The 12,838-nt window shown below is 44.4% G+C and overlaps 1 protein-coding gene across 1 annotated transcript; it reads left to right on the top strand.

Annotated features, from left to right (window-relative positions):
* Positions 1-4,104: 4,104 nt before the first annotated feature.
* On the top strand, positions 4,105-8,117 carry LOC146193409 (U-scoloptoxin(01)-Cw1a-like). Its single transcript, XM_084600094.1, has 3 exons — positions 4,105-4,132; positions 6,131-6,156; positions 7,734-8,117. Exons 1-3 carry the CDS (start codon positions 4,105-4,107, stop codon positions 8,115-8,117), a joined length of 438 nt encoding a protein of 145 aa, XP_084456220.1.
* Positions 8,118-12,838: the final 4,721 nt, after the last annotated feature.

Consider the following 12,838-nt stretch of genomic DNA (forward strand, 5'->3'; position numbering starts at 1 on the left):
CTTCAGGATGCCGGGCTCGAGATCAGTAATCACAACCATCTTATGTTGGGTTTGCACACCCGGGTCCTTCTTGTACAGTTCTTCTGTGTATTCCTGCCACCTCTTCTTTATCTCTGAGGCTTCAGTGAGGTCCCTGCCTCGTTTGTCCTTTATCACGCCCAGCTTAGCACAGAAGTTTCCTTTGATATCTTTGATTGTCTTATACAGAGCTCTTGTGTTCCTCAATTGGCTGTTGTCCTCAACTGCTTGGCACTCTATGTTCAGAAGGCATTCTTATCTCTTCTTGCTATTTTCTGAAAATCCGCATTGAGAACCATGTATCTTTCTCTATCCCCCATAACTTTTGAAGTCCTCCTTTCACAGCTATTTGCAAAGCCTCTTCAGATAACCAGCTTGCTTTCTTGCATTTTTTTTTTGCTTTGGAGCTACCTGCGTACCAACTTTTTGTATTATACCACGAGCATCACTCCTCATGTATTCAGGCTCTCTGTCTTCTAGACATAATTCTTGAAATCGATTCCTCACTACCACAGCATAATCTGATGGAATTTGATCCAGATCATACCTGAAAGGCCTTCTAGTTTTCTGCGTTTTCCTCAATCGAAGCTTAAATTTGGCAACAAGAAGCTGATGATCGGTGCCACAATCGGTCCCAGGCCTTGTTTTTACTGCTTGTATAGCGCTTCTATATCTCTGCCGGCAAAGAATATAATCAATCTGATTCCTGTACAGACCGTCCGTTGAAGTCCATGGGTACAGGCGCCTCTTGTGCTGTTTAATATCAGTATTCGCTATGGTCAGGTTGGTTTCTTGACAGAACTCTACTAGCCTCTGCCCAGCTTCATTTGGCTCACCAAGACCGAACTTGCCTGTAATTCCGGATATTTCTTCACTCCCCACCTTAGCATTCCAGTCTCCTATAAGAAAAAGGACGTCTGATGATGAAGTGCGGTCTAAAAGGCATTGCAGGTCAGCATAAGATCTCTCAACGTCAGCTTCTTTAGCAGTAGTGGTTGGTGCATAGATTTGGATACCTGTTATGTTGAAAGGGTGACCTTCGGTCCGAAGTGAAATCATTCGGTCGTTTTTAGGGTTGTACCCTAGCACTGCTTTTCCTATTATTCTGTTTACTATGAGAGCGACCCCGTTCCTTCTCCTGGATTCGTGCCCACAATAAAATACGTAATGATCAGCGGAATTAAATTCTCCCATTCCGGTCCACTTGAGCTCGCTGATACCTAAGATAACAATGTTTAATCTGTCCATTTCTAGCTTGACGACATCCAGTTTACCTTGCGTCATAAATCTTACATTCCATGTCGCTATGTGATATACCTCCTTGCAACATCGGACTTTCCGGTCGCTTCCTGACACATCCACAACCGAGCGTCCTTTTGGCTTTAGCCCAGGCGCTTCATTCGTCCTAGAGTTACTAGGAATCGCCCTTTCTTCATTCCCAGTAACATGTGGGATATGAGGAGGGACAAAATTTAAAGTGGATCTTGCAGCTTGAGTGAAGACATGCAAAGATTACAAAAGCACCAAGGTGATTGCTACGAATGAAACTTGTGTGTTATTGTTTGCCATTGCAAGGCCTGCGACTGATATCGCCCTAATTCTTTTTTCTTTTGTTTTGCATAATGTGTGGTGGCAGAAACCTTCGCAGGGTTACAAAGTCGTTACTACCGAGCTTTAGTAGGTGGGCATATGCTTTGAGTCGTGGTTTACCGCAGTCAAAACGAATATTATCTGGAGTTTTAACTTGAACTCGAGGGGCTCTTGTTGCCCGTAAAGGTCGGGCTATATAAACACATGCATGGATTACGTGTTATACAGCAGTTAGGCCCAAGACATTAATACATATCTTTTTATACGCGTAGAAGCAGAAGAGGGAAATAATGCAGCTGCTACTGCACATCGAAATACGGCTGACTGGCTGATAATTACAAATACTCACAAAAGATTGTGTCCTCAACGCCGGGAGGCTACGTGCGAGTTTTTCTTACAAGCGACGAATTTCGAAATCGCTTTCTATCGGCAAGAATTTGTCCTCCCCGCATAATGGGTTGGTGTTGCGGCCTCTTATTTGGCCCCTTGATTTCCTTCAGCGGGCCGTTAGTATGTGTGGCGTGCTGATTTCCTTCGCCTCGTCTGGAAGATGCGGCGTAAAGGTGACGGAGGGGCAAGGCGAGAGGATAGCGGGACGATACCGGATGCTCTAAGAAAGGGGGTTGCGACAGGTATAAGAAGCACCACCGGACATGCTTTAGACTCGTTGTCGAGCTCGTTCGGACACCAGTTCACCAGGTGAGTACCTTGATCGCAGGAAATGTTAAGGCCAACCTGGCTGTGAACAGCATCGAACAGGCTCACGTATACCGAACTCACACCGTTCACCCCATGGTCATTTACAAAGAAACAAGAACTAAAACCTTTACCATGCTAAATGAACAATTGATGCTTTTGTAACGGAGCAGCAGATGAGTTGAATGTTCGGCTCTTTCAGTGGTTTGTGTCGGCGTCTCCTATGAGGCTTTAGGAGGATTTCCAGATTTCCAAGCGTGGCTAGGCTATTCTCACCTAGCCTTTCCGGCAAATGTTTTTGCTCGGAATTTTGTGGTAAATCCCTCGTCCCTTCCAATGCATTTTATTTGTAACAAAATTTATTTACACATATTATGGACTCAGCATTTGGCGGGCTGCGCTGAGCCTAACTGCTGGTTTTTAAAATTAACATTGCAAGTTGAATTTGATTTGATAGCTACGGCATCGTATCATTCAAAAACGGCTTAAAACCTAATGTGGAAGTTTTATTCCACGAATCTCAGGCTATTGAGTAAAGTGTCCGAGTTCCTCGGCCCGTGCGGAAGGAAAGCATATGGCGCAAGGCCTGTGGGCCATGTTTTCTGCGCCAGCAGTCGAATGGTGGTTGAATTTAATAACGCAGAATGCTTGAGTTTCGAGCGAAATTCACATGACTGAAATATAGAACATTCATCGACAACGTACTACACTTCGCTCGACAAAAGCTTCAAGCTCAGTTAACGCTACTGACCGCTGGCGAAAGGCGCCTTATTTTCCCGATGCATTCTGAATCCTGAGCAATCATCTGATAATCCTTAAGAGTTTATTGTTATAAGAAGCTAGAACGTTACATTTTACTCGAGGACAAGATAACTTTATGAATTAAGTTATCTTAACAAAACTCGTTGCTGGGCTAGTTGGTGAAGCATGTTTTCGTAAAAACATATTCAGCGCTACACAAAGGCAAGGACACTGGAAGAAAGCACAACGCCCGTCCTGTGTTTTCGTCCAGTGGCCGTGTCTTTGTGTAGTGCTGAATATCTTTTTGCGAAAAAAAAAAGTTGTCTTACTTTCCGAATACTGATAAAATAACGTACATTCGTAGCTAAAGTTACTTGTTAATAGTGAATCCATGGTTATAGTCTGGAAGAGTTAGCCTTACAAAGTCCGAGGAATGCAAACACCTTAACCTCTATTCAGAAACTGTAGCTTTGAAACACACAGAACATGTAAGATTAGGGGAGAAGCACGACGCTGCAGAGGCGCAATACCAGTGGCAAAGCTCCGCAGTGGGCGTAGAGTGCTCGCCAAAATTCATGTCCTGCTCGTTCCACAATCTGGTGTACGCGTGCGATGTGATTTATCAGACTCTTCCGTGCCCTTTTTCGAGAAGATTCAAAATGAGCCGAACAGTTACATGGCGTCCATAACTCTAAATTGGGCGGCATTGTAAACTTCCAGCCTTCATCAAAACTACGGTAGTCATTTTGCATCGTGCATGTTTGGTAGACCTACTGTTGGTCTTGAGACACTGCCATAGCGAGGAGCGAAGCCACTTGATGCACTTGTTGGGTAGCTGGTGGCAGAAAGAACAAAAACATAATACTCGAGAGAACATGTGTTCTTATTTGCTTTGTCGGGCTTCGCCTTTTCAAAACCGAGGAAGTGATTCTGCTGCTCATCTAGGCGGCTAAACCACCAACGCGCGAACTGCCCTTTGATAAATGTGCGCATTTGCCTCAGTGATGGAGTGCCCCATCAAACGTTGTCTTATTTACATTTTACAGTGAACCAGATACTATGAAGGTTGTCGCTTGCCTCCTTCTGGGTAAGTACAATTACAGTCATTTTTTTTTTCTTGTTTGCTGCTGCAACTGAAGTGTTTTCTAGTAAAGTATAGTTCGCATTAAAATTAGAAATGTAAAACATATCAACCAAGAATAAAGTGCATCATTTGCTGCGGATGGCTGCCTTGAATGAAGTAATAGGTGTGATTACTTAAGAAACAATGGCTACATAATGAGCCTATTTATTGAATATAAAGTTGAAAGTTGTTATACTTGTTGCTGCTGAATACCTTAAATTTAAGTTGGCCGTCGCAGCGCGGTGAGATACATGATGAAGGTAGAAACATGAAGCTGCTAGCAGAGGAGAAAAACGGCAAAATAACGAAATAAAAACATTATTTTCTTATTCCTTCTCAGTGCCCTGAAAGATCAAGTCCCGTTTAGACACATCATTGGTTACATAAGGAGTACTGGAAATATTTCAAGTTGTTATACATTTTGCTTCCGAATAAAATAACATGTGAAGCAAATTTCCAATGTTTACATAACTAAAACACCATAACCTTCACAGTTCCCGAGAGTACAATATCAACAGCCACAGAAAGCTCTCATAATGATGACTTACACCAGTATTGATAGAACGGATTTGGTCACAGACAGTCGAAGTTGACTGCTGCATGTAGTGAAGACGCTTTGAATTAACGTAGCCATGAGGGACCTACGGAAATAGCAGTCATTCTAGGCTCACATCTCATTCACTGAGGTAATACATTAATTCAAAAATTATGGACAGTCCCTTATTCATGCTTCCATCGCCCGTTTGGCATAAGCTACTAGGATCCATTAACTGTGTTAGCGGCGGCGCGTTTCGCCTACGCCTCAGTTGGAACTTTGGCTGCATGTTTAGCGATAGTCTAGCTAAAAGGTATTGTTTTTCGACGCAAGAAGTTGAAGCAAGACTGATAAACCAACTAACTACGAAAAATAAACGCAATGTGCATCGCTTATATACCTCTGTCAAGAAAGAATTTTTCCCACCAGTGATAACCAATCGAGCTCACCTGTGGTTAAGAAGGAAAGCTAAGGCCACCTTAGTAAAGAGCGAGTATTTTTGCGGCGGTAAATAGAGAAACTTGCAAGCAATTTATATCAAAAATGCAAATTAACAAAATTGCAAAGAGAGGCTTACGGAATTGAGTGAATATCGCCAACTGCGGCATGAGATTTTACCACCGCTCTTTACAAACAGAGAAATGAATGCACGTTTGTGTCACAGTGAATGGTATGCATTTATTGCGCTAGGCAGGTTATACGCAGTTGCAACTTGCCGCATGTATAGAGAGCACGAAATGTACTAAATTAAATGCCGCAGAAACAGTGACCAACCACAGACATCGCTCTGTTTTGCATCTCTGGCGAAACTTTGACAGCGAGTCTAGCCAAGGCGGAGTAATTCTACGCTACAGGCATTATGATGAATATACTGCAAGCGGCACTGCAATAGCCACTCCGTTCAAAAACAACGGGAAACAAGTGATTGTGATAAACGTAACAGGCTGCGTATAAACCGGAAGTGCATCTTCAATACGAGCCTCTAGCATGCACACTCTGAGGTTAAAGATAAGGCATAAGTCTAATATTAAAGCAGAGTATATACAAATTCCAAATTCACGATGAGAACAAGTGAAAAATCCGATTACAACGAGGGGTTAAATGTTTTACACTCTGCAGATATGTGTATTTCACAGCTGCAGTAAATAATGACAGCGCTAAATGTGAGGAAAAAAGCACATTTTTTGTTCCATTAGCACATGTAATACATTACATTCTCACATTTCATTTTGCACAAAATGTTTTGTTCAAGAGCAGATAAACTATTTATATGACATGTGGCATATATCAGTACTTTTATTTGACGCATGCATATGTCAATGTCAGCGCATATTATAAGTAATTCGTGATCAGTTCACAGTGTGGTTTTGTTTGATCACAATGGATATTTGGGACGGAATGTCATTTTACACTTTATTACTTTTCAGCCGCCGTGGTCGCTGCTGCTCCACGGGTGCGTATTGCATTTTTCTTCACAGCGACTGGGGCAAACGGCTTCATCATATTACTTCCACCCCCCCCCCCCCTTTTCTTATTTGTTGGGCCTGAAAACTTCCCTCAGTGGATGTTCTAGCCAATCATAATATTATCCTGGCAGGCCGAGAGCGGTGACTCATGACTGTACTTTCTCTATGCATGGTCACATAACTGGGGGGGGGGAGGGGGGGGGGGCAAGTTTCTTGCGGTTGGTGCAGTAGTTCTGTGATTTTCTGAACGAGGAGAAGTATCGGGAGGGGGGGGGGGCGTATAAACTATAAGCAAAAATCCGGACAGTTGTGGTCTTTCTACATTCACTTTAACTTACCGTATCTGTTTCCATCAAATAGCATCACAGTGAGTATTCTTGGCCTGATTGCGAGAAAAGAAATTATTGAATGCTTGTTAATTAGCGTTTTCCGATGGGTCGACAGAGCATTTGTTTTGAATTTGTGGACATTTGCGGACACTAAGTTCTGGAAAAGGGGTGTCCTAGTTGCATATACCAGTTCAGTTCAGACGTTTTTCAGAATCATAATTTGTTTTATATATGTGTTCTGAAGAATACGTGACAGTACGAAATAAATTAAGAAGTCATTTTAAAGGCTTTTGATGATAAAATGTTGCCTTACTGTCCTCGCACATTGTTTCTGTGCGTACTAGATGACACTCCCATTAGTGCCAGTCAATGAAGTCTAAATGTTTTCTCTAAGCTGCACATTCATGGCTTGGATTGCCGCCCAGCGGGGCTGACTTGCGTGACAAAGATTTCTCGTTAAAAGTAACAGTTTGAGGTGAGGACATTTCATGGCAGCTACAAGAACCTTCGACGAATTTCGCGTGATGCAGCCAATGTATCTGTTGAAAATTTTCGCTTCTTTAAATGTAAAATAGTCCTTCCATTTGTTTGCGTATTAATTGGACTTCTATTGGAAGTACACTGCCACTAGAAGTCAATAATGACACTAAGGAAGCGTGGAGACGAACCAGCTTTGTCTGCCTTTGTTACGTTAATGAAAACGCAAGAAACAAAAAGGACTAAGGCCGAAAAAGGAACGTGCTTATGGACACATAAAACGAGGCGCCGGGAAGGCGAGTAAAAAAAAGTTTAGAGCAGTAGTCTATTTTGTGCGGAAAGGTTCCCGCGTTTCCAAAGACATCCAGTACGTTCACATTTCTCACACCAAACGGCGGACACGTGCGCTTGCAAGAAATTATGTTTGTAATAGCACTAGAGATAAGCGGAATTTGATGAAATGATGTAGTGTCTTTTACTCATCGCGATATTACTAGACGTGCCTTTTCGGATCACAGTTCACTTCCAGTCAGTTGGAGGAAAAGGAAATGTTTTCCTTTACGGTAAGCATATTATTTCAGTGAGATTGCTTAGGATCATGATGGGACATTAACGCTGATTCGTTGGAGCAGGCATGAGATTATTCGCTTTAAAAACAAATCTGGATTTTTTTGCTTTGACACTGCATCCCGTATGAACTTTCGTACGCGACAGTAAAGCCCGTGAATGGATTGTAATTATGTTCACCGTATGCGCAGGCTCGCCGCCAGGCTGTCGTGCTCCCCGACGGTGTGGAGCTTCTGCTGGGCCGCGCCCTCGGCTCGTCCTTCCAGTGCCAGCGGGACGGCTACTATGCTGACTTGGAGACCGACTGCCGTGTGTTCCACGTGTGCCGCGGTGTGACCAAGGAGGACGGCAACGTGGAGTTCGAGCACCACGCCTTCGCCTGCGGCAACCAGACCATCTTCAACCAGGCTTCCTTCACGTGCGCCTTCACCGACGAGGCTGTGCCCTGCTCCAACGCCAAGGACTTCTTCTACCTCAACGACCACCTGTTCCAGGACAAGGACACGCCAATCCTGGGAGACGACGACGCCCAGAAGGCTGCCGGATTCTACGCCGGCCGCGCCGCCAAGGCCTAAAGCGGCCACGGACACGAACATCGGAAGATACGAAGATTGGAAGTTTTTGTTTGTACATATAGGATATTAAATTGGATCAACATATGGGCATATGTTTGCTTTCTGAAAGTACCTGGCTGAAAAAAACGTTTTCAGCAGTAGCCAAGCAATTCTGTCAGAAATGACTAACATTTGTGCGTCTTATCGGATAGGCTGAAAACTTCGTCTTATTAGAATTAGTGTGTAACTTTTCTATACCAAAGAGAGGCAGCGGCGTACCACTGGCCGCAAAGGCGATGAAGCAAGCTAGGCAGGGCAGCTTTCGATCTACTTTTTATCCTTCAATGATTTCTAGAGACGGGCTACGGTAATAATTTGAGCAATTAACGCAAGCCGTTTCATGTCATTTTTAGGACCAATGCTAATCGTGCTGCATTTGATGGGTCAATCGATCATTCATATACGGCTTACTGCTTGAGTGGCCACTGCGTTGAGTTCTCATACCTCCACTGGGGTTCTGTTCATAACGATACATTACTCATTTCGGATCAATGTGCTCTGCTCTAGGTTGTTTTTGTGGGGTGACAAAGCTTGGGCGTTCAAGCGTCCGCTATCTGGCAATCAGATTTCAGCATTGCCTGCATGACCCATGTCCATCCGTCTGCTCGAGTGTGCGGTGAGTGGCGATGCCTGTCGACAACGGTGAGAGCTGCTGTATAGAACGTTTTTTCGCTGACCGCTAGCTGCATTCTCCTGATGCTGCCGGGATGCTGCGGTCTGGCCATATGAAAGAGAAAATGGGCAGCTGACTTATGAAATAGTGTCCTTAAATTATGCCCCTTAATAACCTCAGCGGAAGTTGTTTTTATGAACAATTATTATAGCCCATTTGGTGTTGGAAAATTTGCTTACTTTAAGATATGGCTGCTGTTCCCATTACCACATTGACATTTATTATCGGCAACAAAATCTAGCGATATGTGTGCTTTCAGGAAAAAGCTATTGTAGCGCTGTTTCACTAAATATTAAGTTGACAACTCATTTAATAGGCATCGTTGTCTTCAAGTGCGACATGCTATTTTATACTTCCATAAATCTCAGGTGACTGCGCAGAAATAGTTCTCTGCTCGACAGCATCTGGCAAATTGTTGCCGCAAAGAATATATTCTGCTTGTTGCCGCAGCCGTTATTGAATTGGTATTCTGTTTTATTTTTGCCCCTTCTATAACAACACAATGCTCGGAACTCGTACGAAAGGCTGCCATAGCGAAACATTTTCAGTTGATGCTTAAAAGTCAGAGGCCGCTCGTCCTCGCCTGGCAGTAAGACTTGCTATTAGAACAGTAGTACTTGCGAGCGGGCTAGTTGGCTATACGACTCCGACGACCTCTGATGCTGCATGGTTGCACACAAACACACAAGAGAATCAAACCAACACGTTCACACAGATGATGTGCTCGCTACCCACTGGATATCAGACATGTGCGTCACGAGGACCACACGTGTTGGTTTTAAAGGACACTATAGGGTGAAAGGCCTTCTTCTATACGACTCCGGTCATACTAAGTTTATTAAGCGAGGACTGGCGGTCTCGTGTTTGCGGCAGGCGCTGATCAAATCCTGCGTGCACTTGATGGGCGACAGTGTCGTTCACACAGATGATGTGCTCGCTACCCACTGGATATCAGACATGTGCGTCACGAGGACCACACGTGTTGGTTTTAAAGGACACTATAGGGTGAAAGGCCTTCTTCTATACGACTCCGGTCATACTAAGTTTATTAAGCGAGGACTGGCGGTCTCGTGTTTGCGGCAGGCGCTGATCAAATCCTGCGTGCACTTGATGGGCGACAGTGTCAACAAACGAAGCGGATATCCGAGGAGTATGCTGATATCTGCGGCTGAAAGCTGTTTGAAGAATATGCGAACCCGAACAAGAGAACGTAAAAAGAGTGAAAAGAGAAGACAGGTTGTTGTCCTGCCCTACGTACATGGCATATCACATAGTCTTAAGAAGATAGCCAGCTGATTTGAAATTAGGGTCATGCTGTCTGCACTGAACAAGACAAAAAGTATGTGCAGGAAGGTGAATGAAACGAGCAAGACTAAGGAAGGATGCGGAGTGCTGCACAGGGAACGCTTTGTCAAATGCCGAACAGGTGTCGTGTACAAGATCTCCCTGACATGTGGGAAGGCGTATGTGGGGCAAACAGGCCGATGCATCTATGAAAGGCTAAAGGAACACAGAAATTCGTGTGCCGCATTGTCTGCTCCAGGAAACCTGGCGACCCATTGCTGTCGTTGTAAAAAGGAAGACGATCAACACGACTTGAGGGGCACCCATTGTGTACCAAGGTTTACCGAAACCAAGGTGCTGGCAGGCGCAAAAGACAGTTTTAAAAGACAGTATATTGAAGCATTCAAAATGATTTCGGGGAAAGCAGGGGAATGCTTGAGTGTTCTGTCGGTGGCGCTCAACAGCAATGAGGGGATACTTCTCCGTTCGGACAATGTGACAAAACGTTAGACGCAATGTGTCATTATACTTTCGTTTTATTTTCATTTAATTTTTTATTCTGACTTTCGTCTCAGTTTTTCTGAATCTTTTGTTTACTTCTTCTTCTTATTGTAACTCTACGTTTTTGTGATGCATTCTTCTTCTTCGTACCACAAAAAAAAACAGCCGGTTGGTAGCGAACGCATCATCTGTGTGAACGTCTTGGTTTAATTTACTTGTGTGCGTGTTGCGTTTGTGTATAACATGTAGCGCTAGAGGTTGTCGGAGTTGCAACTAGAACAGCGCAAGGCTACACGCGCACATAATACGATGTAAATATTTTCAGTTCAGTTCAGTCGTTCAGTCGTGTCCGACTCTTCGTGACCCTATGCACCATGTCACGCCACGCTTTCCGGTCTCTCACTATCTTCCTAACATCACATAACTTCATCTGCAGTGCCTCGAGGATGCCATCTAACCATCGCGTTCGCTGCCTGCCCCTTCTCCGGCGACCCTCAACCTTTCCCAACATCAAATCTTTCTCCAGCGACTCCTCTCTTCTCATCAGGTGACCAAAGTAGCTGAGCTCTAACTTTAGAATTAGACCCTCCAATGAGCAGTCAGGGTTTATGGTCGACAATATTGACTGATTTGATCTTCTGACAGTCTAAGGAACTCTCAAGATTCTCCGCCAGCACCACAATTCAAACGCGTCAATTCTTCGGCGGTCAGCCTTTTTCACAGTCCAACTCCCGCATCCATTCATCACAACTGGAAAGACCATAGCACGAGTTATAAGGATCTTGGTTGGCAGACTAATGTCTCTGCTCTTTACTAGGCGGTCAAGGCTAACCATTGCTCTCTTTCCCAGAAGAAGTAAATCTTTTATCTTCTAGTAATCATCGGTTTTTGATTCTTATTACTTTACTAATTGAAGAACAGAGTAAAGAAAACGATTTTGCTAGCCGCGCCACCTGTTAGCAGCTAAGCTGCGGCCGACGGAAATCAAACGAACTGGAAGAGGAAAGTGGGGTATGTAAAATGCGTAGGAAATATAAAAATGGAGTAGAGCATCGCTCGCATCGGTTAACCAGCTTATACACATTTCGGATATTCAAAACAATTTGTGTGCAAGATACTGTACAGTGGCGTGCGCTTTCTCCGTAGAATGCCTAGGCGCCCACACTGCTATCATCGCGTTCCCGCGCACATACCAGACAGGATGATCGGCACTAAACGCTCCGGTTTGAGCCTATTTTAAGGCGAAAGCCTTTAATGACTCATCGTTGTCAACAGGAGCTGTCGGCAGAGGCTGTCGGTGGAGAGTGTCACACTTTTGAGGGAGATATTACAAATAAATGAACCTTGTCTCAATCAGGAATCGAACTTCCATCCCTTGCATCCCCAATAGAGCGCTTCAACAACTGCGCTACGCCCCGGATCGTGAAACATTCGTCATAATTCCCCTTGCCTACCGTGAGGACAGCGGGATTGCGCGAGTGACAGATACGGTGCCTTTGATTTCCTGTAAACGAATTATAGAACGCAGGTAAACTTTGATGCGTTTAACAGAATGCTGGTTGGGTTCGACAAGAGTCGCGCCATATACCGTCACGACTGGTCATGACGTCATGAGACGATTCATGCATACAGGAGATTCTCAGCGGTATCCAGGAGATCGGAGTTGGATCCGGAACATATAACTACATGAGAGACTTTTTAACAGACAGAAGAGCCTGCATTTAATTCCAAGATATTGAGTCTCCCACATTGTAGCTAGGAAGCAGGGGCACATCGCAGGGATCGGTTCTCTCCCTATTCCTCTCCAACGTGGCAATGAGGGGTCTCCCAAAAGCGCTAAGCAACATTGAGGGGCTCAAATTTAGCATGTATGTGAACGATAACAATCAGTGGATAAACGAGGGGAGTGAATCATAGAGAGGCGACTTTAGGCAGCGGCAGGTACAGTAGTGGACTTCGCGTCTAGTACGGGGCTTTCGTGCTCACCGCAGAAATCAGAACTACTAGTCTACAACTCAAAATCGCTGAGGTGCAAGCAAATCAGAGAATTCGATATCAAAGGGGGAGGAATGTCCATACCAAATGTTGTCCATTACGAATCCTAGGGCTATACATTCAAGAGAACGGATACAACGAAGGGATACTGAAAAAACTGGAAGGCTACGCCACCCAAGTCCCAGGCATACTCAGGAGAATAACATTGAAGTGCCGAAGCTTGAAAGAA

The sequence above is a fragment of the Amblyomma maculatum genome, chromosome 4 (assembly GCF_055883805.1).
Source record: "Amblyomma maculatum isolate TAMU_Amacu chromosome 4, ASM5588380v1, whole genome shotgun sequence".
In the NCBI taxonomy this organism is placed as follows: domain Eukaryota; kingdom Metazoa; phylum Arthropoda; class Arachnida; order Ixodida; family Ixodidae; genus Amblyomma; species Amblyomma maculatum.

What these genes read in the sequence shown, in the direction of transcription:
- LOC146193409 (XM_084600094.1), top strand. Translation starts at nt 4,105, where the DNA reads ATGAAGGTTGTCGCTTGCCTCCTTCTGG. An exon ending in TGTCGCTTGCCTCCTTCTGG is followed by an intron (nt 4,133 to 6,130) that starts GTAAGTACAATT and finishes ATTACTTTTCAG; the next exon opens with CCGCCGTGGTCGCTGCTGCT. An exon ending in TGGTCGCTGCTGCTCCACGG is followed by an intron (nt 6,157 to 7,733) that starts GTGCGTATTGCA and finishes CCGTATGCGCAG; the next exon opens with GCTCGCCGCCAGGCTGTCGT.